This window comes from Sturnus vulgaris, chromosome Z (genome assembly GCF_052056855.1).
Source record: "Sturnus vulgaris isolate bStuVul1 chromosome Z, bStuVul1.hap1, whole genome shotgun sequence".
Taxonomy (NCBI): domain Eukaryota; kingdom Metazoa; phylum Chordata; class Aves; order Passeriformes; family Sturnidae; genus Sturnus; species Sturnus vulgaris.
The window spans coordinates 26,003,195-26,030,452 of record NC_142283.1 but is presented as its reverse complement, the minus strand read 5'-3'; the positions used below and the strand labels follow the sequence as shown (position 1 = coordinate 26,030,452).

The 27,258-nt window shown below is 37.6% G+C and overlaps 1 protein-coding gene across 3 annotated transcripts; it reads right to left on the bottom strand.

Moving 5' to 3' along the window:
• Positions 1-319: 319 nt before the first annotated feature.
• GDA (guanine deaminase) lies at positions 320-25,963 on the bottom strand. 3 transcript variants are annotated; one of them, XM_014886305.2, is made up of 14 exons: positions 25,761-25,963; positions 20,526-20,614; positions 18,682-18,853; positions 16,151-16,238; positions 14,774-14,879; positions 11,944-11,971; positions 10,476-10,583; positions 9,897-10,004; positions 7,585-7,682; positions 6,996-7,063; positions 6,415-6,561; positions 4,114-4,232; positions 3,264-3,291; positions 320-2,562 (listed from the first exon to the last, which is right to left on the bottom strand). In XM_014886305.2, exons 1-14 carry the CDS (start codon positions 25,881-25,883, stop codon positions 2,492-2,494), a joined length of 1,353 nt encoding a protein of 450 aa, XP_014741791.1. In that variant the 5' UTR covers positions 25,884-25,963; the 3' UTR covers positions 320-2,491. The 3 variants fall into 3 exon arrangements, with proteins under 3 accessions (XP_014741791.1, XP_088013285.1, XP_088013286.1); XM_088157159.1 differs by lacking the exon at positions 25,761-25,963 and adding an exon at positions 25,425-25,526; XM_088157160.1 differs by lacking the exon at positions 25,761-25,963 and adding an exon at positions 25,265-25,284.
• Positions 25,964-27,258: the final 1,295 nt, after the last annotated feature.

Below are 27,258 nucleotides of genomic sequence, written 5' to 3'. Positions count from 1 at the left end.
ACTAGACATTAGAAAAGCTATAATCAAAAGATGAGTTCCTACATTTTTCCTGAATTTAACAAGAGTCAAGCTGCTCATGACCCAGTAAAAATTCAGATACAAAGCTCACTGGCAGCAGTTATCCTGGAGAGTCCCTTCATAACTGGGCCAGCAGTGTAGTCCTGAATTTGTTAAAGTTTTAGTGTGTTCTCAGACTGCAAATAAGCAACCTGTCCACCCCCAAAAGTATTTATTTTAAGAAGAAATGCTGAATCCCTTTCTTAAAAACACCACAAAATAATGGGAAAACAAATAAGTCAGAGACAGTTAAGACTACCACTAAAATAAAAGCATTGATTTAATTCATAGCTCTGGAGGCAAAGAAGTAGGGCACTAGCATACATTGTACACAAAGTTGTGTGGTTTTTCTCCACCACAGGAAAGCCAAAGCTGAAAACCATGTAATTCCCTAAAAATAGTTTCAAACAGTAACTGGGAGGATTAAAACATGTGTCTCACAGTTCTTTGGTTTTGAAATGTGAAATTTGGTCAATTAAATTCATGTCAAAATTCATGAGAAAAAATTTCCCTGAATCAGGAAACCAAGTTAAAGAGCTGAAGGCTGTTACTTGCGGAACAAATGTGCTACCGTGTAGGTGATTGGGACACATGAAAAACATAATGGTTGAGAAAACAGCCTGATGGAATGTGTAAATCTTAATCCTTATATCTTGACTCCTAAAGCCTTAGAAGTCTTTGAAGATGATGGGTAGGAAGGCTGTACCTCGGCAAGCAGTGGCACAGTGCAGCACCCTGGCAGGTACCGGAGCAAGCCCTCAGCGAGTGGCTGCATCCAGGTGATGTCAGCAAGACACCTGATGGTCATTCCCTGCTGTTTGGTACGGCCCCTCAGCTTTGGCAAAAAAACCACATTGAACAGACTGTACTGCTTTAAGTGCCCAGATTTGCTGTTACACTTCCCCTTGATGCTATGCTGTCTCATGTAGGCGTAATCATAACAATACATAAGCTCTGAAAATGATTTTAAAATCAGAACATTATGAGTGGCGTTGGGCCAAGCACTCTCTCTGAAGTAGACATGAAGTGAAACTTTGGTGCAGTGACCTCCCTTGTTTTGTGAACAGAGGTAAGTCCTATATCCCCAGGCAGTGAGATAAAAGTGCGAAACAAGGCTTAGTGAAATCAAAGAAGTTTGAAGCAAGCCTTAAAATCATATTCAATACATGTTTACAGTATCTAAATACAATATAGGTCTCTAATAACCTTAAAATTAAAGCTTACATCCTTTGTGTTGCAAAAACATAATAGAGAAACAAGAAGAAATCCCCTCATCCAACAAATCTTTAAAAAATTAAAAAAAAAATTAAAGAAAAAAACCAAAAAACAAACAACCCCCCCTCAAAACAAAACAAAACAAAACAAAAAACCCCACCTCTTATAAAAGCAGGGAAATATGCCTTTTTAGGAAAGGAAGTCACACAGATTTCCAAAGCAAAAAGGGCATATTTTTTACCTGGAACCCTGGAATTGTACAGGGCTGAAATTATGGCTGCCACATTGAAAAATGCAAAAAGCACAGTAAAGCTGAGCTACTTTTTTTAGTGACAATTTCCACCTCAAGTCAAAGGTGGTAATGGCTGGAAAGAGACCATTTTTCTCGGAAATTTTTTTAAATGCACTCACTTCCCTTACAGAAAGGAGAAGGGACATCCTATAATCCTGTCTGAACAGTCAGGAGCAAATGAGTTTGGGAAGATTCTGCAGGATGCTGAACTTGATGAAACACTCCCTCTAGTCCAGAAAACCCTCATAATTTGTTTGCCATTGTGTAGCCTGCACAGACATCTTAGTGCCTGCTTCTAATTTAACAGAAGTTTCAGCCATCACTCAGATCATGGTAATTCAGTGGAGTGTCTGACTACAAATTACAATTCTAAACTCTTTGATAAGGATTCTTATTTATTCATAAACACACACTTACTTAACTCCTCTTAAAAAATAATGTCTTAAAGTATTATTTTTTAAAAGCTCCTAGGAAAAACTACATTTTCCAAAATAACACTGATTTTTCCATACTAGATGATAATACTATGGAAATTGCATTGTCCCATGGTATTCATTACCTGCAAAATCAATTTACAAGCACTGGGGATTTTTAAAATTCCTATAGACAATGAGCATCCCATTGTTCCACATAATGCTTTCTATACTATTACTAAACGGAGCAGCAGGTGTCCTCTTTAAATAAGGTATTTATCAAATCCCATATCAAATGACATTTTTACAAAGAAATTTAAATTTAAAACTCTGAAAATTTTGGTAAAGTAATTCTTGAAAGGTCTAATAAATTTTTCAGTGCTTGAAATTTTGTAACATTATCTAAAAGTGAGGTGTCATTCCTGATGATCAGGCACTGTGTTTAATCAATCTTTTCCAAATCAGATGCAGAATGATCAGCAGAGTGTCTTGCAAAAGCAAAATGGAGGAAAATTTATACAGAGCTTGAAAAAGGAACCACTTGCTTTCCAGCCACATACACTTCAGAAATATTCCGATCATCACCTGAAATAACATGGTCAAAACAGAGATTTGCACATAAATACAAACACTGTTTTAATTAATGAAAATTATTCAGTTGATAAAAAGAGTTTTGGAACACATTAATTGCAACAATCATTTCCTAGAACTAAGAAAGTCCACTTGGAGAGAATTAGTCAGGGCTACCACAAAGACCAATAAATGTTTTAGCAATGCACGTGTTCTTTTTTTTTAAATAAACACAGCATTCAGCTGCTACAATAGTGTCATGGATTTTCTGTATATTCAGTAGATCCAAACCCCGAAAATTATTTGCTGCACAGTATCTGAACTGGTTTGGGAACCAGCCAGCAGAAAAGCTGGTGTGGCCCAGACAGCTCCTCAGAAAGGCAAAAGTCTCCTTAGAGCACGACAGCTGTGGCCAGAGCTGGCACCAGGCACCTCAACACCACAACACAGCAGCAGCACAGCCCCTGTCCAGACACTGCCCAGACATATTTACAAATAATTATAAACCAGCTTTTATTTATTAATGTAAAATATTAATACCATGTATTAGGGACATGTTAATGTTCATGTAAGAGTTGAATAAATATATTTAATTTCTGCAAACAAATGTTTATTTACTTATATAAAAATAAATTTATTATTAATTCCAACATTAATTTAGACAACGTTTGATGTAGGAAATGAGAATTCAACTTGGACTGAAAATCAAAACATACCTAGATACAGGAACTTCTGGAGAGCGTCCTATAAAAAAATGGGAGAAAACAAATTCAGAAAGCAATATCTGCTGTCGTGGATCATAATCATTTGAAGCTTGAAAGAACTGATAAAAACAGTTCTAAATATCCCTAGTAACAATTAAATCAAAACTTAACATACATAATTTACTTTTTGAAAATAAGGCAAAATTTAAACATTTGTAAAGTCCAAAGGACCAATAACTTAGCTTAAAAGGTTTAGATTTAAACATTAAAATAATAGTTTTTACAGAACTGGAATTGTTTCTGGGCAGTCCGGGCATCTCTATAAATTCAACTGATTTTAATTATCTTTTTTAGTCAGAGGAGGTTTTTGAATGAGAAGGTGTTTCCATATCATAAAACCAATACTGCTTTAATGTTAGCATAAAAACTGTGCTTTTAACTCAAATTAGCTAATCTTGAGCACTTGCATCATTTTGTAACAGCAATGTAGAAAAGGCAACCTAACCTTTCTCTGGGAACAGGTTGCCATTTTTCAGTCTGAACTCTAAGTATTGACTAAAACTAAATTTCTTTTTCTTCACCGCCATTTGTCACTGCAAATAGATAACTGTAATTGTCATCTTGGGCTAAAACATCATGCATTAAACATATTACATGCATTTTTGCTCATGGTGTTATGACACTGTCATTGGGGTCAGCAAAATTTTGAAGAAAAAATAAATATATAACATCTAGGCTTAGGTGTAGTACACCCAATTCCTGTCATCAGAATCACTCCCAAGAGACCTTTTCTGTCTGTATCATGGACATTCCCCATATAATTTCCACCACTTTTTTTGATCACCAATCCTGTTCTGATTACCTCAAAATCATCAGCAGAAAACAAGTCAAAAGGGCTATCTGAAGCCTTCGTGTTGATTAGTAGTGCATCAAATTCCTTTCCCACCTCAAAGTTTCCGATCACATAATCTAGTCCTAGAGCTGAAGAAGAAAATAAATTCATAAACACGTCTTCAGGACCAGCCTCATTCCACCATGTAACTTACCTGAAATATTCATAAGACAAACAAAAAATTAAATTATTACAAGGGAAAACCCCAAAACAAATTAAATAGTGAGTATGTTAGCACCTGACCTCTTAAGAGAATTAGGAAACTATAGGTTATATTGCAAAAACATTCAAACTCCAAATGGGGCAATGAAACTAAGTCAGAGAAGCCATAAAGCATATAATAAAGCTCCCCTGCTAAGGCGTTATTAGACTGCATTTTTTACAAAGTTTAAGCAATTTTGAAAGGTCGTATAGGCCTATTGCAATAGTAATATATAGTAATATGATAATAAAAGAGGTGTCCGGTGAGTAATTGCAATTAGCAGGAACAAAGAATAATTTGGTGTGGAAAAATTATCATATCCAGTCTGAAGATCTAATACCTTCCTGTAAGGCTCAGCTTGAGGTCCATTATTTAGCTTTATTACTCCAAAGTGTCATTGCAATCACAAGTTCTCAGGTCCACATGCCCTGAAAACCTATGTATTCATCTTCAGGGGCTGGGTGCTTGCAAGTACTTAGAATACCTCAAGAGAAGTCTTTTTGCCTCTTTAGAAATAAATTAGGACTGTTTTAGGTTGTAGAAAGTATTTGTGGATTAATTAATTTTTCCAATACTCTGAAATAAAGTTATCAAAGAGCATAACTGCAAAGAGCATTATCTGCAAATAATTTTTTAATTTGTTTTCAGATTGCTCTGATAAAGGAACTTCAGTGAAGTTTGTGGGTGGCAGGAATACCACAATATCTTAAAGACATATAAACTCCTACAAATTATGAAATATTTTGGTTAGCTACTAGTTTCAACTACAGTGTTGAACTCATGTTCCTTCAGATTTTTGAGCAGAATGCAATTTTTAGATTAAACACAAGAGGGTGACAAGTGTTTAGGAGTCTTAACAAAGCAAATTATTGGAAAAAAACCCCAACTCATTCAAATTTCTGCTACTGAAATTTTCCTTTTCAGTATCCAGGTTACTGAAAGCTTGTAAAAGTAATTTATAATCTACCCTTAAAAGTGATTCAATAAGAATATTACAGCTTAAAATGAATATACAAAATTAACACTTTACTAAGGAAACCTAATATAGAAAAAGCACGAGAGTAGCTGGGAAGGAAAACCACATATGAGTTTGGGATTTTTATAAGTCTTCCTTTCTGTGTCTTAGCTAGTTTGTTCTCATACTTTGTGAAACAGTATATACTGCAGGAAAAAGAACATTTTTTGTTCCCTGCTCATCTTCTGTCTTCTCTATTTCCCTCATTACATTCTCCAGGAAACACAGTCCTGAGAAGACCTGTTGATGACATTTTCACTACGTCTTTTAAACAGCCATTAATAATTCCCAGTGGAGCTTTTTGACAGCCACAGACATGTTTACACTGAGAAGACTTGGGACCAGTGCTTCAGAAGGTGGTGAGCTCATTTCTGCTCACTGAAACAATAGATTTTCACTTATGTATGGATTTCCTCTCTGCTAAATCATACCAGTTCCACTAAAACTTTTTAAATTGTATCTATTTTTATGTGCACACAACAAAACTGGTCCTCCAAAACTGGATAACCCATATACTATATGACTCCATTCTGCAGATGAAACTGTGTTTCGAACAACCATGGTGGAAAGTCTGTTTAAATTTTCTGCTTTTCCCTGAGTGAGGAGAGATTTGCATGATGTTTTGATTTGCAACAAACTGCCTCACTGACAGCTCAAAAAGCACAAGCAAAATTAGAAACTGATGACAAATATAATGCATGATTTTACAGTAATTGCAGTTTCTCTTCTGGGTGATGGTTGCTGAGAAAACAACTTTCCAGCTGGTACAATAAATAGATAAGCACTTATAGCCTTATGACTAAGAAGTCTGAGGATCTTTGCAAAGCAAATGTACAACCCAGAAAAACCATCAAGATTTCGTTATTAAACTCTCAGCATTAACAGGGTACTCTTCTCTGGAAAGCCTAGTATGAGAAACTGAATGATTATCTCTGCCCACTACTTAGGTTTAACTCTGGCACCAGAAAATCTGTGAATCTCCCATGAACACAGGAAGACATACAATCAAAAAGAGCTGTAGCTCCCTGTGAACACTAAAGAATTTTCTTCTTACCTTGGCTTCCTCCCAGAGTGGCAAGCTGAAAAGCTTCTTCAAGAGTTATTCCTGTTTCATTCACTTTATTGATCTGAAGGCTATTAGATGCCATCATTGTTTTTCTTATAGCATCAAGCATAGAAGCTGAATATCCACCAGCAACATCTAGAAGGGATCAGACTCTTAGAAACAAACTTTGGTATAATTCTCTGTGTCAAATTTCTATAAGCTTTATTCAAAATTATGAAGAGACATATGTGGTAAACAAGTTCTACTGCTAAGCACAGTCTCTGAAGGCATAATTCCCAATAAAGGTGCTCTCACACATAGTCAGGTGAATAGAACACAACACAACACAAAAACAGAAACCTGAAAATTTGTTGTTCAAGCCCTGCTTAAGCTCTTAATTTTTTCTTTTTAAAAAGAAATTGTTTTAAAACAATTTTGGACTAACACTAGATTTCAATAATCTATATTTCTTTACTACAGTGGAAAAAACAAAGGTTGGAGACATGCTGATTTTTAAACATGAACGGGTGAATGTTTTGGTGTCTCCCAGTAGTTTCCAGAAGAAACCACATTCACAGCAAACTACTAACCTGTGCCAAGACCAAGCTTCACACTGTGTTCGAGAACCTTTCGCACATTTAAGACACCACTGCGCAACCTGGATTGGGAGAAGAAACACATTCTGTGTGCTACATGCAGAAAAAGTTCAGGAAAAGCAGGGCTACGGAGCCGTTTTATGACAAAGACTCTCCCCTAATGTGTACAAGACTTTGTTTATTATTTATTCTGGCTGGATACCCATGCAGTGTCTCATGTCTGCTCAACAGAAAGAAGACTTTCTAGTCCATTCCCCCAAAACATTAGCATGCTTCAGGGGGAAGGGACATGCTTTGAATCTACTATTGAAAGAACAGGCAAAAGAAACAAATTTTTAGAAAATAAATATCTATACAGATATGGATAGAGATGCAATAACTAAACTGAAAGACCACAAATCGGTCCAGAGCATGCTATGAAGAAGTGGATGATGAATGGTCATGTTCAATCCAATATGTCATTTATGGTGCAATGAGGTATCATACAAATAGCTTTGCAATGGTAGCATCAACTCAGGGTACAGCACAAACAACAGTTTTATTTAATTATATACCATTCTTATTTTCTTTTTTTTTAACTTACGAAAAGTTAGAATTGGGGCAATGTGAAATTGCAGCTCCACGAAGACTAAAAAGTTTCAGCTCTTCTTCAGAAAGGTGACAGGCATGTGCCATCACTGTCTAAAGAAAAAGAGAATCACCAATTTACTCAATATTTCATTTAATTCTGTGGCTGTCAGGTTTGCTGCAGTGCTTTAAATAGCCAAAAAGGACACATGTTACCATTTAGTGACATTAATGCACTTCTTGAATTAAGCTCTTAAAACCCACAAGGGAAAAAACGGATTAATTTCAGTGTGCCCAACATATCATTCCTTCAGCTCTTTTGTATTTTTAAAATATAAGAATACAGAGTGCTTGCACTTGCAGTGACTGCAGTGACCAAAGACAAAAGAGAGAACTTCCCAGTTGTCCTAGCACTGTAGCAAGCTTACAACTTCTGTTTTGTAGCTAACACAGAGAGTAAGTACTGGGGCTTAATGCATCAGGAATACATCAGATAAAATGGAAGATGTATGTACTCTTAGTATATTTCCCATTGGCTCTCTAAAGGTTTGCACCAGGGAGAGAGAGAGAGAGAGAAAATATTCTTTAAGTAAGATAAACCAATTTTTTATGCAACTGATACATTACTTTTATTTCTTAATGTACATAACTGAGTTTAAAAATAAGCTCACAAGAAAAACATAGAAGTACAGGATAGGATAATTTGATAGTGCATAACCCATTTGTTCTCATCCAAATCTAATTGGCATTATGTCATATGCCAAATGCCCACTGAAAGAGAAGAGCAAGAGCTCTGTAAGGTCTTGCAATCTGCACATAAAATTGAGCATGGCACCGAGAATTGCTTCCACTGAGCACCTCCTAATAGCACTGTATTCCTCCCATCTCTACTTATCAAACTCAGTGTAGCTGAAAACACAGGAATAGCCACGTCTTCAGATAAGGACCTACATATGGTAGCTAGCGGAGCATATCCCTGCCAATCTGTACTGTTTTTAAAACAAAATAAATATTTCAGCAACAGCTCCTAAAACCCCCTGCTTTTAAAACACTTTAAAAAAATTGATTTGGTGTCTTAGGTTGAGTGAATGGGGAGACAATATCTGAGGTTCTACTGCTATGCTTCTGTTTAATAGAATGTTTTCCCAAATATTCAGGAGCCTGACTCCAGAAGGCACCAGTAATCAGGATTTTTCATTTCCATTTTCACTTGTATGCATACAAGTCACAGAATTAAGACCTGTGCTTTTGCAGCACAAATAAACTCTTTAGAACATCAAATCAGCATGCAAAGGGCCATGTGAGAAAACAATGGTTAATTCTGTGTACATACTTCTGTAGTCCATACTGATTTCTCAAGTAAAAAGGACAGTAAACAAGTAATTTACTGGTGTACAATTTCAAGCACAGAAACAGAAGCTCAGTAGCTAATTCCCAGGGAGTTTCCAGCTGTCCCTTGTGAGTCTGAAAATTCTCTCCTAAATTTTTGAATTAACTTGACTGATGTTTAAGTACTGTGACTGTAGCTGGGTACCTATTCCCTTTTGCATATTTTCCCATATTCCCTTCTGCATGGGCAGTCCACTGTCTGATTAGGTGTGCCCTGGCTCTCCAACCTGTAATTACTGTGGGCAGGTACTGTACATTTATCTCACCAAAATAAAGCTGTAATGAATTTCAATTCTTCAGGTTAGTGTGCCTCTCAAAGCATGGTAAAATCAGCTGATAAAATGAGATGAGTGCTTTTGGATAGTTAGAGCAGTAAGGTGCACCTGTTTTCAAGAGAGGTTGATGCTCAGAATTCAACAGGGAATTGAATTCTGCTTCTCCATAGGAAGAAAATGAACTTGGTCCTAATGTAACACCACAGAAGAAATCTTCAGGCAAACTGGTGTTCAAAAACTGGATAATATCCTTGGAATATAGGGATAACTAGGTACTGTCCAAGAATTACAAAACCAGCTTTATCTAGCTTCCAGCTTTATTACATATAAAGCTACCAGCTGTGTTACAATACCAGTTCCTACAATACCAGCTTTATCTAGCTTCTTTCTAATCCCACTGCTCTTATTCTCTTTGGAGCCTTTGGAAAATGAATCAGGGAACATAAAATACGTTTATTTTTCACCTCTTCTGAAATACTTAGGAATAGTATGGGTGTGTTTAAAGATCCAACACCTCAACAGAGAACATAAAACAAATTTACTTTTCGCCAGATGTCACTGATTTTGACAAAGCAATACAAATTTTTCAGGTAAATACATTAAACCATCATGTTCTATACATGGATTAATGTAAGTTACGTTGGGGAAGGTTTTATGTGGCTACCTTGCTGGTTAGAAGCTTGTTTTTATCATACAGTTCAGTGTAATTCTGGTAGGCAGGAAACATGTTCTCCACAAGTTTGACTTCTTCTTCATTCTCACTTATGTGACTCTGCGACAAGAAAATGCATAGAGTGAGTCCTTTAAAGAGCATTGAACCCAAGATTACAACCTTCTGAGCAATCTACTGGTGCTAAACATACATCTATAAAAAATGGTGTTTGTAAAGCCTGTAGTTAGATCTAGTCCTTGCATTTCTTTTTTCATCAGACAGGAAGAAGTTTACATAGAACCTAAAGAAGCAGCTCCATTTGTTCCTTTAAGAGTGATATGAGATGGTACACGTGTCCATCCCAGTAGTGGGTGACACAACAGCCCCACTTCCATTTCTTGGAAGATGTTAAAATAATAGATAAAATAATACTCGATGTGATTGTGAGGTAAAAGAGAGAACAAGCCTACAACAGAGTGGATGCTGAGATCAGGGCAGCAGATATGTATCTCCTCCCAAAGGAATCTTTAGCTGGTCAGCATACTGTCTATCCACACCATTTAAATGTCACACAAAGCTCTCAGAGCTTACCTGCACGTGGAGATCGTGGGTTTGTGCTAAATCCCCAAGGGCATTCAGCAAGTCCTCTGTGCAGGAGGGGCCAAAGCGAGGGGTTATTATAGGCTGTACTCTGGGATACTGAAAATAATGGAAGACGGCATTTGTATTTTACATGTATATTTCAGTTACCATAAGTAAGACTAGCATATACATGGCAATTACATTTTGTCTTCATTGCTTATTGCTTACTGCATCCTTGCCAACTCAAATTAAGCTGTATAGTCATTTCCTTGCTTTCATTAGGCATTTCATTGCAGAAACAGAGAATGAAAGTGGGGGTGTTTTACAACAATTTTACTGAACGTCATTAAAGAATTGGTTTTCATTAGAACTATCATCAAGTCACTGAAATTTTACCAGTCTTCAGAAGCACTGGATACTTTTTCATATTTGTTGACAGTCTACATGCATAGTGAGAAATAAGTCAATTGAATGACCAGGTATTTTTTTGTAACCATTGCAAAACTACAAGCTTCTGTGAAACCAAAGCCATTTTGTTGTTCAATCTTCTCTACTTATAATAGTGACAAACACCTAACCTCCCTAGACAGGAAGAATAGTGGTATGACCAGATATGCTATACAGTAGGAAACAATGGAGAAAACACCAGAACTACAGAGGTTTACACCTTGCATGTCTAGATTTAAATTTTCCTAAAAAAGTAGTCAACAGGATTACAATTCTGTCATCAGTCAGAGGCAAGAATTTTGCACAAGCTGGAAAGTGATAACTTGGGCTGCAGTTCCTTGTATTATCTTCCAGAAAAAAAGGAGCTCAGGTCTTTGCACATTAGCCAGCTTACTCTAGTAATGCATAGTTTAGACATAACTATTGATACATATGGTTTAGGCATTAAACTCCAGGGAACTGCTCTTGAATATTTTGAGAAGGGATTTCAAAAGAAGCCACTGAAAACCAAAGGTTGATAAGAAAAGTACTACTATGTATAATATTGGAGCAAAAACTTCTATGTTTACCACGGGAGTGTAAGCATGAATTTCTTTAGAAACACACTTTAAGACATGTGCTGATCCAAAATATTAATTTTATGGTGGATTAGTAACTTTACTGAAAAAACTATGATTTCTGCTGGTGAGAATTCCTTCAATTAGTCCGTCTTCTTATATGCCACAGAGTGATAAACTGAATTCCACCTTTTGAAATGGAAAATTGTCCTTTCTAGGAAGCCAGGTATTTCAAACTCAGTAGAGAAACACACAGGACATGACTGTGCTCTGAGCACAGAAAAGTGATTTTACGCTGTTTCAAGTCCATTTCTCAATGGACATGACCAGCAGAACATTTCTCAGAGTGGTAATATCTGTCTATTTAACAGAAAGATGTATATTTATTGATTTTTCACTAAGACAACAGATTTGGATAGCAGGATTAATTACTTCATGTGTTCATGAAGCATTCAAAAAAGAACACTACTTACTTTCTTTTCCAGTAGCTCTTTAACAAACCTGAAAAGGGTAGAAATAAAGTCGCTATAAATCTGTCCTCTATTAATATGGACAATTATGAATTGTCTTCCTTATAAATTATGAAAAATATAAAAAATAAATACTTGGATACCTTGTTAAACATTTCAGAGAGATCATTTTTTTTACAAAATGTTGAGCCAGATTTTCAGATCAAATAAAAAGAGAGAACACAGTGAAGTTGGGATAGTGACATCCAATTATCCTAGTTTTGAATTTGACTCTGAACATGCAGACTATTGTTTTTTCATTGCAATACTTAGCATTAGACAAGCAGTAATTATTCTGAGTTCTCCCTGAAAACCAAACACATGCTACATTAAATGAATTGAAATCATAATTATAACCTGTAGCTGCAATATTGAAGATAGAAAAAACAAACTAAACTTAAATTTATCTGTCCATGAATTCAAATTGCAGTATTTAAACCTTTTAAAATCCAAATTTTAAAAGATGCAAAAATGTTTTCTATTTTACACTAGATGCATATGTCCTTGTTCACTTAAAGAACCCTTGATTTTTTTGGACATGAGTACATTAATATTAGCATACAAATGATCTACCTCCCAGAAAATAAAGATTTACTAACTCTGTTAAATAAAATGCTACCTCAGACCTTTACAAAAAAACCCTAAGCAGTCACTATGGATAATGCAGATGAGCAAACTACATTTCCTCCTGCTTTGGAAGGAGGAAAATCTTTGAAAGCACATTTGTTCAGTGTAAGTAAGTGACTTCTGGAAGACAGTTTGAGATGCTTTCTGAACAGGATCTCTGTGAATTTTTATGTCATAATTCATAGTATGAAAACTGTGTAATTTTTATCACAACACATGTTGTATCATTTTTATCAAATGTCTTCAGAGGGAAAAGAAAATTATGCTAGAGGCTACATTCACAGCCCTGAAGCTTGTGCTAGATCACCAGATGGAAGTGAGAGACCTGAGTTTGACTTTTGCAATGGCCAAAGGAGTTTGAGCCCACCATTGTCTAATTTGAGAGCCAAAATGCAAAGTGAATTAGCTATAATCTGCCTTTCTCTCCTCTTACTGACTAACCTGATATAATAAAGTACTCACTTGAGCAGAAACTCTTAACAGAAATATAATGCCCAGGTGACAAGCCAAAATTTCAATCTGGTTGTTTTCCTTCTCTCACATTCTTTGAACAGTGTGACCTGTTTCAAAACTGATTAAATGGGATGAAATATGTTTTTCAAATATACTGTATAGTTTGTTGGCTTATGTACTTCTCTATAAGGAAAGAAGCTCAGCTTCAAATCAGTGTTTTCTGTAGCAGAACAGATTTGAACATAGATTCTCATCCTTGCAGCTGACTATAACTAATAGAACCATATATAGTAATCTAGAGTTCTATTCCCTAACTTTTTATTATATCCCCTTTGACAAAGAATGGTAGATTCAAATCCTTGATGAATTTAAATTTAATACATGAAGCACTTGGAATTGTATCTTATTTCCATGCATACAATATAAATATTTCTGGGTGTTAACCCTAAATAAATGAGTGTAGTCCATTTTCTGACAGTGTGACAGATCACATTTCTTTAGATTCTTAAAAAAAACAAACAACAAAAACCCAACTAACATATTACCCTCTTAATGAAATAGCTTTTTCATCCTTCTGCAATTGTATTGCTGTGATTCAGGAAAGTACTCCAGATCCATGCCAAGAAGCACACAGCTCTCTCTTCCCTCGCCAGCAATGGAGTATTTGTGGCAACCTCTCATCCAAAGCTGAGAAACATTTCTTATTACATGACCAAAAAGGAATGAGTTGGAGGCACAAGATAGACATTTAAAAGACAGCTATTTCGATCTTTCTGAAGTTTTTAAAACTATTAGAACTGGAAGTTCTGCTTCTTTCAGGCCCATTTGGCAGGACTTGTGCCAGATTATGGGAGCTGAGGATTTACATAGAGGAAAACAAATGTTAGAAGAGTGAAGGTAACTAATACTACATGATTTTAAAATGTCTTTAAATATAAACACCATTAGAAATAAATGACAATTTCTAACTTTTATTGTCATGTCTTTAGCATGATTTGTAAAAACAAGGGAGCAACCTCACACAAGTGTCATAAAATATTTATATTACTCTGAGGGGTTTTCTCTTTCAGCATGACACTTGAAACATTTATATAAGTAAATAGATAGTCCCATGAGAAGAGTTGTATCTGCTTGACTGTTTTCTGAGCACAGGTGTGAAACACAAGAGAAACATGATAGTAAGCTGCCATACTCCAGTCTCAGCCCTCCTCCACTACAAACATTGCCTTCATTTGATTCTCCTTCTGGAGAAGCTTCATGTTGGAATAATTGGACTGGTGCCGTGATGGGGAAATGTTTAAAATGGGATATATGAAAGCTGAGTTCTACAACTTGAATAAAGCCTTAACCTAAATGGTAGAAGGAAATAGCTTAGAAGTTAATGAGGATAAAGGAACTGGCTGCCACCTCACCAACCCCATGACCTCCACACACAGCTGTGAAAAGGAGAACAGGCAGCAGAAAACACACATATCCTGTCAAATCCTAGATCTGTGATTTCTTCCTCTCTTTGGAAAAGCCAGAGATATGCTACTTGGTCTGTGCAGCAAATGCATATTCAGGAATTGCCAGGACTGTAGGGGACAGTATTGTTGGAAGAAAAAACCTGTTGCTAATAAATTCACACCTGCAAGCTCAGAGAGATTCACATTCACTTTCCAGATGCATGAAAATCTTATTTTACAGGGTTATGCCATCAATTTTATCATTTTACCTTTCTGTCTCTTGGACAGAGTCAGCAGTAATCTCTCGATATTGTGGCACACTGTCATTCATATCCATGCAGACTTTTCCAACAAATGCTCGTTGACCAAATTTATCTGTTGAGATGCATTAGAATATAAACCTCAGAATCACTTGTTCTCAGAAGCCATTACCAAAACTTGTACTGAAATAAAAAACCAAAGTCCACTCCACCCAGCTTCATTTAAGATGACCAGAATTTCTGCTCTTCTCTTGTCTCTAAGTTAGGATCATTCATGTGACTTCTAAGGTTAAAAAAACAAAGGAAATAAGGAAACAAACAACATTCAAATAGGATCTGTCTTACATATTAATACCCAACTTTATAAACGACAAGTTGTTTACTGTAGTTTTACTGTAGTTTAACCACAACCAGAATTCTTAATGGAAGTATGTGAAGATGTCTGTGACACAGAGGATGAGAAACACAGGCATCAAAGTACAGTAGCTGCAGTAGATGACTACCCAGAGATGAGAGAAGGCACAAAAATTTCAGCAAACCATCTCTCCTTAAGGGGAAAGGAACAAGATTGCTAAGAGGCCTCCCACATGCAGTTAAAGGGAGAAATTTCCAGATCTATTCTAGCATCTTTCTTGAGATTTACCCATGCTAGATGAATAAATCAGAACTCATGTGTAAAACATGCATATAATGTCCAACTCTAGGCTGTCAAATGTCAAATGTCTAAATCAGCTCTCTTTGTCCACTTTTACTATTTGAATTGTTTAATGTAATGGCTTCAAAATTTTCCTGCTAAATCAGAAAGACTAGGTAATTTTTTATTAAATTTGAGGTTTTTATTAAGTTTCTCTGCTTTATGAGCTATCTGAGCCTTGAAAAATCCTGCAAGAACTACATAATTTTCAAACAGCAGGCATTTGCAACTGTGAACAGAAGGGAAGGATAAGATTTTGATGCAGCTTCCACTTCTCTGATTTCAGAGGGCGTGTGAAAGTTTCTGACATTGATTATCAGCTGAAACCTCAGGGTATCAGGAAATTAATGCACTGACTGGGCCTCCTGTCATTCAATTCTTTTAAACCTCAAATAAGAGAAGGTTAGAAAGAGCAGAGAGCTGCAGCTGGAGAACAAGTCCAGCAGACTGAATTCAAGCTCAGCCAGCAGCAGATTTGGGAGTGAAGAGACAAGGAGTAGCAACAGTAGGATAGAGATGCGTAAGTGAACGTAGGTAAAAAGTGGGGTTTGGGGACACAGTGTGACAGCTACAATGAATAAAAAAACAATCAGGAGAAAGATAAATCCCTAGCTAGTCTAAAACTCCTAAACATTTTTCCTTCAGCTAACGTGATCCACACAATATCCTTCAAAACTCACTGTTAGACTTACCTATAATTTCAGCGAGAAGAAGGGAACTATCTGTGTGAATTGTTGCAAAGTAGCAAGCTGTAGTCGTGCCATTCTTTAGAGTTCGTCTCTAAAAAAAGAAATCAGTTTCAACTGTCTGGGAAAAAAATCAGTAAAGCTGCCAAAATGCAGAACAGGCAGTTTCATTTCAAATTGCAAGAACATTTAGTTATTGTGAAATTTTGCAGTGAAGTGGGAAGGTAAAAATATAGATTTTTAATTTCATAAAAGCTTTTTTAAGTCTGAGGGTTAATAAATACAAAAAATTCCTCACAGAATTTTTACAATGACTAAACCCATAGAAACTAGTCTATATTCCTTCCCCCAAACTGGGAATACTCCAACTCATATTTAGAAATACAAACAACTAGTCATTTTTGTTATTTCCTAGTTATGAAAGACTCCAATTTTCACAGTGAAGCACTGTTTAACTAGTGTTAGTAAAGCAAAGCTTTTGGAGAACATGGTGGTTTTCTTTTAGCAACCTGATCTAGCTGGAAAAACAAGTCAGGTTTTCATGTATCAAAAACCTTTGTTGTCCCCAAATACAAAGTAACAAACCTAACTGTAAAAGTAAACTGAGCACAACTGCTCAGAGTATGAGCTAATTATTTATCTAATACACCATCTGAAAGGAAATGGTGGTTGACATCTCTTCATATTGCTTTTGGGGAACATAATAGTAAATGACCAGGTATTTAGTTACATTAATTCATGATGAAATTGTAGCTTCTCTTGTCCTTGGGACTGGTGCAAACTGTGTTGACCACTTATCCAACATACAGGCTTACACTATACTTTTGTGTTCTGGCTGCCAAGCAATTTGACAATTTTCTTTATTTTTTTTTTTTTTTAATGAGACAGGAGGTGGGACATCCAACACAATGTTTGGAAGAAGGCTAGAGGCTTTATTTGACAAACATGAAGACAAGCTCTGTCTTTTCCTTACAACAGTGAAATGAAAATCTTTAAAAGTTCCAAAAAAAGTCTCAAAAATAACAATGTCGTTATTCAGACAAGTTACCTTTGTCTTTCCTAGCTTTTAAAATTCATAATTCTCTACTTCTGAAATCCTAACAACATTGTTAGATTAAATCTAAAAACATTCTGTTTCCAAATCATCAGGACAAAGAGAAGGTTCCAGCTAAAAGCAGGAAAAATTCACCTATATTATTTCTTTTGCTGAGTATAGAAAGTGTTTGTTGGAAACAGGATTTTGATTTAAAAAATACACTGTGTTTTCATTACAACTTCAAAAGCACAATGACACTTCTGAAAAAACATCTGTTCCATGAAATTTTATTCCTGTTCTAACACTGCAGAGTGACTGGTACTCTATACCTTCTGTGGGTGAAGGCATTTTCTTGACCTTTTTCTATTTGATTCACATGGGGAGAGCCTCACTGTGGTGTTCAGGCTCCCACAGCTAACTTCCCTCTCTCTCTCTCTGGCAGCTCTTTTCTGGATATTGTGACACACCTTGCAGGGTGAGGTCTCTAGGTGTGCTGGGGTCACTCATCCTGCACTGTGTTGGGCACACAGCTCAAAGGTGGGGTCACCTCTATGTTTTAAGCAGTTGAAGGCATGTGTGCTTGTCACTAGAGCTTATGATCAAGCTGCTCCTACATGTTTTCATCATGGCAGATGGCAGAAAGTAATTTCGTTTTAAATTTGTGTGGCAAGGAACAGTATAACTATTTATTTCAGATTTGTTATTATGTTGACAACAGATGCTGTCACAGTAATAGATAGTTGCAAGGCAAATTATGCTGGCCAAATAATTTCATCTGTTGAAGATATTTCAGTCTACATATTAAAGGATAAATTTCAATTATAGGAGAGAACTAGTAGTCTGCATTATGACCTAGCTGCTTGTTGTCCATCTTGTTGTCTTGCTTGTTGTGGATCTTAAACACTTATAAAGCTCAGAACACAGTCTTTCTTTGTCTCACAATACCACAGAGAGACTCCATCTAAGGCTCCTGCAGTGAAAGACTTTCGCACTATAAGGACCTCAGCAGCAGCAATGTCTTCCTTTATTACTCCAGAACACCCCAGATTTGTCATCTATGAGAAATATCTTGTCTTTCATGTGGTTTTTGCAGATGGTGAGTTCATAATGGAGCATTTTTGTGTGGAAAAGGAAACATCCCCTGAATTTTTATTTTTTTTTTACTATGCTTGATTATTGCTGCATTGAGGTTGTATGCACCTGCTGGCTACACGAATTCTGACAGTAGATTGAGTGTTGGTCATTGTATTCAGAAAAGGTGATAAACAGTTCATTGTTAACCTTGTGATTAAATGAACTCTATTGCCAGCTACAGCAGAACAAGACTGGAACTAGTAACAGACAGTCTTGGCTAGCAATTAGAACAGTGGCTATCTTGGCTTTATCTGGTTTCCATGACAGTAAAACATTCCCTGCTCTTTCTGCTGACCTTCTGAAAACATACCTATATTACACAAAAATGAATGTCGTCAAGTAGGTAAATGTTGTTTGCAGGACTTACAACAACTCTGGTGTACACTTCTTCTGCAAAACCACTGTCCTGGTATTTGGCTTCTGTTGGGAATGTGTACGAAGTCAACCACTGCAAAAGAGGCAGGTCTACTCTTGTACCAGTAAATGAATACTGAGGGGCATGAATATGTGTATCAACCAATCCTGGCATGAAGAATTCACTAAGGAAAGAAAATAAAATTGTAATAATCCAAAATGCCTCAAAATTCTCCATGGAAATTAGCTTTGTTTTAAAGAGTATACTTGAGTAAAATCCACCAGAATAAAGGGCAAGTAGCGATTAACCTGTCTCTTCCAGCACCCTGCTTTAAAAATACCCATCTTTTGGTATGAAGCAGTTGAATAATATCATTTACACAGCAAAATACATATATCTAATTGTGAGAAAAAGAAGTAAAAAAGCATGATTAATTATCTCTAATATTGACCCACTCTAAATGCCAACAAACAAAGGGGAACTGACTTCAAAATAACTAAAATTATTCCACTGTAGAATCTATCTGAAAAAGAGATTTGTACATAGTCTTGTTTCCTAATATGGGTATAGATGGAATGCCTCCAGACAATTATATTTACAAAATGTGACTTTCTACATGCCAGTTTTCCTCTATGTTATTTATATGTCTTTATAGATCTATAAAATCAATTATTTCAAGGCTTAATGGAAGAACAGACGCCATGTCTGAAAATGCAGACACAAACACTAGTGAAAAAAGCTCTGCTCAATATCTTGACAAGAAAGTCATATTTACAATGCAACTGTAAACTATATGTTGCTGTGTAATGTTCATGCAATAACAGGGATGAATATATCAACATTACTAGGAAGTTGCTACTTTATTTTGTGCTGAAACTCCTTAATTTTCTCTCACTCCTCTTAATAACATTTCTCTCACTCCTTTTTCCTTCTCCCTGGCTACTGAATGAACTGAATTTTTTCTCTTTTTTGCTCCCCTTCATTCTGTTTTCTTGCAGGCTATAAATGCTGAAAAGTCCTCTTCAATCTGATTTATATTTTCAGCACCTTCCATTTTCCTCTGGCAATTTCAAGTGAAGAAAATATCTAGTTACTCATATATACTATATGTTTAGCCTTTCAGCAAAGCATAAAATTTTTTTAACAATTGATTACTAGAGGGATGCTGCAGCTCTCAATTCTAAGCCACAAGGCGTTTACAGTGCTACTACATGCAAAGCATAGTAGGTACAGTTCAAAACTTTTTCACTTCACCAAAAAGCTAGGGATTTCACTGGATGAAGAAAAAAGCTGCAGTATAGTGAGAAGTCAAAAGCTCTGTGTTTAGAAGGTTTAAATCTTCTAATTGTATTAATTTTTATTATGGAACGTGTCTAAGTCCAAGCAAATGAGTTTCATATTTGCAGTGTCAGTGTTCCCTACATTTACTATGTCTAAACTTTTATGTTAGGCACAGCCCACTACCAACAAAAGGGATATAAAATATAATATCAAGAATGGCACTTACTTCTGTGAGCACAGAAGGGATTATGCCTGAAAATTCCATGTGGCATTTTGTTCTGTATGGTACACATCAGCCAGCACAATTCAGCCATATCTGCTGACATGTCAGCAATCCCAAACCAAGGAATGCAAAAAGAAGATGGACTGTCCATCCTCCAAGTCACATCCAGAACACAGGCATCTTTGGGTAAAGAGCTCTCACTGCACTGAAATGGAATTTTGCCCATTAAATTTATGGGCATCATATGGATTTAATTGCTCCCTGTTAAAATGTATTCCAAAGACTCTCTTTACCTCTGTGCAACAACAGAACAAACAGCATTTGCTGAAGTTAATCTTAACAAAACACATACTGTTTACTGAGTTGTCTTATGTCAGATGTTTTGAACCCCCACGTCTTAGCCAGTTCCTCTAGCTGATCAGCTTGTTCCACAAACACAATCTAAAAAAAAGAAAACAGAGTTAAATACTTTAAACATCAGCTTTACGTGAAGGCAAAACAAGTTATAACTTAAACCAATTCTACATACCTACTACAAAGGTGTTAGGTTTGCATTTAAACATTTGTTCTTCCTGACTATCAAGCATGATTTTGAAACACCTTCTCATAATGTGGTAAATAACCACACCCACCTTGTAACTTGTAATAAAATAATTAATTCCTTCTCAGGTAATACATAGGCAGAACAGCACAGACCTTAGTGTCCTGTAATGCAACATCATACTAGCAGTACAGTCACTTGCTGAGGAGGAGTACAACAGACTTACAGGCATGCAGGTACAGTATTCACAACCAGAGGGGTCAAATTACCTGCTTCGCCTATGACTTACTGGCATCAAGCTAAGTATTTTCTAATTTTCTGCTTATGTTGGGCTCTCTACATTTTTTCATTGCCTAGGATGGGAAAAGAAATTGAGGGGGAAAAGGTGGATAATATTTTTATTTTACAGAATAGGCTAAAAGGATGCTGAGATCTTTGTCTATTTCAAAATAAAACCCTACAATCTGGAGCCAAACTCAACCCCATTTGACTCCTAGAGAATATAGACTCTACTGATGATGAGTTGCTGTTGCCTAGTCAGAATTTTAGCACATTTCCTATTTATTTTTAAATTCTGTGGTATTTTAATCTACAACATGACTCTTAGCAGCTGAGTTCTCAACTCTTTGATTCCCTGGTCTATCACTAATAGGCATAACAGCTCCCCAGGAAACAGACATTGTGGAGCCTAGGAACAGCAATGCCCACGACAGGCTTCAGGTGGGATCCAATTTTCCTCATTTGACAGTTTAGAGGACTTGGAAGTTTCCCCTGGCCAGAGACTGCCTATCTGAGCTTACAGAAGTTCTTGCCTCTAACCATAGCTTCTGCCAGAAACAAATTCATGGTCATCTAACTCCCTGTAGAGATGTATGAGAGTAGAATATAAGAGCTCATTTCCCTAAGTTCAAGGGACTACTCTTGCTGCTACCAGTATCCTCCTGCTCCTGGGATGATGTCCATACTGAGGGCCTGTATCACCCTCATGACAGCAGTTTCTAGGACAACAGTTAAAAAAAACAAAAAACAAAAACAAAGACAAAAACAAAAACAAAAACAAAAACAAAAAAAACAAAAACAAAAACAAAAACAATTTTAAAAGGCAAGACTTAATACTTGTAAAATGGCAATAGGAAGAAACTTAGGAGGAAGAGCAAAAGGACTAAAAAAAGCACTGTTTAGCATTTTTAACGTGCTATTTTTTATGTGTCTGTTTCTTTTTAAAAAAATTTAACATTTTCTGGTTTTTCCATAGACAAAGATAAGCAAAGCTGCTAAAGTGTAAAGGCTGCTAAACTGTAGACAAGAAGTTATTGGCTGCCTAGACTTTTAAATTAATCATGGTATAATTTATGTTGTCTAAAGAGCAGATTTTCAGACAGAAAAAATATTTAAATAATGTCATATAAATAAATACCATGCTAGCAAAAATTGTGATATTATTGTATTCCATTAATAGTTCACAAGAAGCAGTATAGTCCTCTATGCAAAGAGGAATACATCCACCTTGATCAACTATGTAACTGCAGAAGGTTTGGAATACAGAGCTACTGAAATATCTGATGTGCAATAAAGAAAATATCATTCAGATACTTAGGTCAAAATGGATGCAGAATGAGCAATGTTTGAACTGCTGTGGGGGGGAGATGGGTGAAGAGGGAGGTAAAAAAGAGAGAGAGAAAAACATGAAACACCAGATGACAAATTCTGAAAACAGGCGTTGCCATGGAAAAGCAGTGGCTGTTATGTACTCTTAGGATGCAGAAAAATAAAATACTTAAATCATGGAAAAATGAAGAAAATATGTTTCAAGGAAGCTGGATGCATGAAATCAATTCTAAACCTGAAACTGATTTATTATGGTTTAATTCGACTATGGGTAAATCAGCAAGACATCTACATTTTTTTCAAACTTCCCAATGGAATTTCTTAGTCAGCCAAGAGTTGTTCACCATTGCTTTTGAGCACATTTCTAATGCTGAATGCTCCTTGGGATCTTATGCTTGGATATTTGCTCCAGTATTTGCTTGAGCATTCAAGGCAACCAACTGGATGCACAGTCATTTAAATTAGTTCTGCACCTCAACACTGTAGAAGCAAGAAGAAATTCTACAGCAGAGTCACTACAGAGTCAAGGAAAGTGCACAGGACTAAGAACTTTAAGCTTTAAAAAAGGAAGTCAAGGAGAATAACTGGAACTTTGGGAAAGGTATATCACAAAACACAGAATCAGTGGCTGCTAACACCATTGTCCAAACACTTCCATAAGTTCTCATGTGTTACCCATGTAATGGGGCTAAAGTATCCAAAGATAAGGGGTAAAGATCTCCCTACACTTGTGACTAACTCAGGCCTCTTGTATACCAAGTGATGTCCAAAGCTCTTCCATTAGAGCACAGCTGGTCAACTAAACCACTCGTCAACCCTGAGTAGCAAGCCCTGAGTGCCTTCAAGCACCACAGCGAAAATATTTTGCTAACAAGAGGATGGAAAGTGAATGATACTGGCTGAAGCACCACGGTTTGTTTCGATCCAACAGTGCCTGTCTTACTTTGTTTCTGGCTATGACATTCACAGGTGAACATGAGAACATCCCTCTTTCGCCTCCCACATGCTTTCCTCCCTCCCTGCTCCCAGTTACTAAATTGTTCTTTCAATTAGAGGCATGATGCCTATTGTTTTCCTAGTTCCCAAAACTAGAATGTGAGGCTAAATGAGAGACAAGAACATTTGCTAGACCCAGCTGCTAAAGGAACTGCCTAGCCTGCTGAGAAAGGCTAAGCCATGAACTCCAGATGGATGTTGGTACCTTGGTACCTTCCTACTTGTACAGCTGACAGTCCCAATTGGCTTAAATCAAACCTTATGCTTTAAATCCTTATTCCACAACTCTTGCTCTTTTCATGACTTCCACAAGGGCTTTCAGATTAATACCTTTTTCTATTTACTTAAGATTCTACTCACCTAGGATAATTACACCAACATTTCAATAACAACTCACATTTTGCACCTCTGTCTGGTTTTTATACCCTGTGGAATGCTAGCCTTTCTCTTTGCCTGTCTCAAGAGAGACACTACACTGCTCTGCAAACTACTCAGTTAAATATGGTCCTTACTTTGCTAACTTGATGATAATTTGGGGTTTTATACATGAAAGCAACGCTTTTCTTCATAAAACTTCCTTTTCATCAGAGGCAAAGCAGAGAGACATGACATTTTACATCGCTTGGAAGACATACAGGGATTTATACTGCAAAACAGACCCAGTTGTACATACAAGCTCTTATACACAGTGTCAGACACCATGCAAAGTTTTTCTGTGATGGAGTCAGCAACATGAGGCAAAACAAGGATACCTGTTTAGTTAAATTTACATCTTTAGGAGGAAAACAGAAGCAGTTTTGGTGTAAATTTGAATAATAAAGGTAAGCAATTTTCTAATCACTATGTCTTTCTTGAAAAGCCAAGTCTTCTGTGATTCCAGTGGTTGCTCTGCATGAGGCTACACTATGAGTAACAGGGAGAGAAGAGAGCATATGGGATACTCACTGCATCAGCCCCTGGAATACTATCATGTCAAAAATTTGTAATAAAAAGATAATAAAATAAAAGTGCTTGTCACTGTATTCTGGTGAGAGTTTTATTTTTAGGAAGATAGGGTTTTAATGGATTAAAAAACAAAACCAAAAAACCTGCCAATTTATGCAAGGAAAACAGTATACTGTGAATCCTTGTTCCCTAGGAGAAGGAGACAGAGTAAGTGAGAGCACAGATCCCTAGGTGTAGCTTACTAAGGTACTTCTTTTTTAGGAAGATCTCTAAAAAATGCTTGATTTCCTATGGATGCTGTGTATAGACAATTTTCCAGAAATTTATATCAAAGAGAGTGGGATGGTGTATGAATTTTTATCTTCTGCACCTGAGTTACACCAGCCAAACCTTTTTTCATTCAAATCTATTGTTTTAGTGAACACCAGCCAATACTAAACTATGGAAGTTTTTACTTCCCTTCTACTCATCAAAATACAGCTCCTCACAGCCTTTGATACACCTTGCACCAGACTCCTCAACAGCTGTCTTGAAGCAGGCCCTAATGGATCCGTGTGAATAGAGAAAATAAACACTGTTAGGGCTCAAAATGTGCTTTGCACAGATTTCAAATGTTGTGGAAGCCTGACACACTGAAGCCTGTTATTTAGACACAAGAGAGAAAATTACTTTTAAAAAATTTATATAGGGTGCTCATATACCTTATTGAGTCTACAAGAAATCACCAGTCTACTTACACAACCTGCACTACAAAACTGAGTTTCAAATCTGATACTGTTACGGGAATGACATTGCTTTCCTGCCAGACTCTCTCCTGCATTATCAGTAAGCACAGAGCTTATTTTAAGCTTGGCTCATACTACTGAAATACCCAACATCACCATCTTTCTAACTCTTTATGTGTATATACCATAGGTGTTTTCCTGTTTGGTTGGGGTTTTTTGGTTTTGTTTTGTTTTGGTTGGTTGGGGTTGTTTTTGTGACAAGAAGACAAAAAAAACCTCATTTAGACGGCTGTGCAGTGGATACGCAGCTATTATTCACCATCGCTGTTTAGATTCCTTGAGAATATAAAAGCAGCTTGTGAAACTGAAAGAAAACAGAGAATCTGAAAGAATGCCGGGTCTAGGCACGCTGCTGTTCTGGCAACACTCAGCACACCTCAAAAACAGGTTTACGCCAGCTGCAGACTTGTGCCGAGGAGACGCTCCATCCCGGTTACCTCCAGCTCCCGCAAAGTGCGAAATCCCTTCTCCGCAGCGCCTGCCCCGACAGACAGGAGTCCGAAAATTTTTCGCCTTCCCCCCGCAGACCGGCGCAGCTGGCCCTGCCCCTCGCCACCCCTGGACGCGGATCGGGGCGGCAGAGGGTCATTCTCCCTTGCCGCCGGCGGAGCCTGCGGGGGCAGAGCCGGGCTCCCGGGGAGGGACTGCCGGGCATCTCCCGCCGCCCGCACCCACCGGCGTCCGCCACACCCCGCCCGAGCCCCCCACTCACTGTCCCGTTATCGTCCACCCCCAGAAGGTGTCCGTGGAGGATCTCCATGGGGGCGGAGGCGCTGGAGTGCACGAAGGTCCCCTTGAAGACGTGGGCGAGCGGCGGGCGCTGCGGGGAGCCCATGGCTGCTGCGGCGGGCTGGGAGCTGCCACCCCGCGGGCTGCCTCCCCTCGGTGTCTCCTGGTGCTGCCGGCGGCTTCCTGGAGCTGTTACCATTTCCCCACCCCCTGGTGACTTTCTTACGGGGAGTGGTTTCGGCCCAAGGAGGGCGGGAGGCCGCGCCGCACCCCTCGCCTTCCCTCGGCGGGCGGCGGTGCCCGGGCGGTGCGCAGGATGTACCCCGAGCCCTCCTCCTCCCCGCCGCTGATGCCCCCATCCCAGGGATGTGTCCCTCCCCGTGCAACAGGAGCTAACGGCAGGAGAGATGCCCGGTGGGTTTTGGGGTCCCAGTTTGTCCCTGGGAAGCGGTAAGAGATCCGACAAGGTGTCTGGCAGTGTTTTACGAGTGTCTGGCAACTCACTTTTGCAACCCACCTGCGGGTCGTAACCACTTGCAGAAGTTTAACAACAGGTTGGAAAAGACCTTTAAGACCTTCAAATGTCAGACTGCCTCGTCAGTCCTCGGCCTCTGTACTGGACATTAAAAGAGTGTAGGATTGAGAGAATAGATGCCAGCTGAGGTGCCAGAACTTCCAGAAGTAGGCAGCCTCATGCAATGGAGTTGGTCTACAGAAAAAGAGAAAACAACCTCAGGAAAATGAAAGGCAGAGAAAAATTGACTTTGTTAACGCAGAGTAAGGTGTCCCCAGAGCAGCATTCTGCTACAGGGACCCAAGTCAAAGTACATAAAGAACACATCCTAAGAGGATCACTATTGAAAGTGTTGGAATAAGGCTTCACAAAGGCAGAATTATATCCATCAAGGATAACACCATGAAAGTACTCTGGATTCATGTTTGAAGTCACCTTTATTCATCATCTTGTCAAGTGACAAATGAACTTGGCCCCAAGGGCGCTGACACCACCATTCTCAAGGCTGCATTGCAAAGTCTGTCATTACATGGTTTATCATTAAAAGACCTTTGCACTCGCCGTTGTGCTGACACTATACAAATGCATGGCAGATCCTCTTTCCTACGAATTCTTCAGACTAATTGTGGAGGAAAGAGAAGCACAGCAGGAAATTGCAGAATAAATTTAATTTTAGTCTGCTATGGGCAAGTCATCAGCCTCTATCTTGCCTTCTTTGCAATGTGTTATGTTACTGAGAATACAGTTAAATAATACTGGATTTATTGATATCATGGGATGTTCTTATGTGGGTTTTGAAATCAGCTTAGTCAGGGAATAAAGTGTCCGAAAAAAAAGGAAAAAATAGACACGTGAAAGTGACACTTACTTAAATTGGCAATTCTTGTGAGAGGTCTTGCAGTTAAAGAAAATTCACACTAACATAAAATTGGGTATTTAAGACACATTGCAGTTTTTTATTGTATTT

Excerpts from the sequence above, each read along its gene's own strand:
- GDA (XM_014886305.2), bottom strand. The coding sequence starts at position 25,883 with ATGGGCTCCCCGCAGCGCCCGCCGCTCGCCCACGTCTTCAAGGGGACC. Across the intron at positions 14,880-16,150 it reads TCTTCTCGCTGAAATTATAG|ATAAATTTGGTCAACGAGCA; the intron begins GTAAGTCTAACA and ends GCATCTCAACAG. Across the intron at positions 10,005-10,475 it reads CCCACGATCTCCACGTGCAG|AGTCACATAAGTGAGAATGA; the intron begins GTAAGCTCTGAG and ends TTCTTGTCGCAG.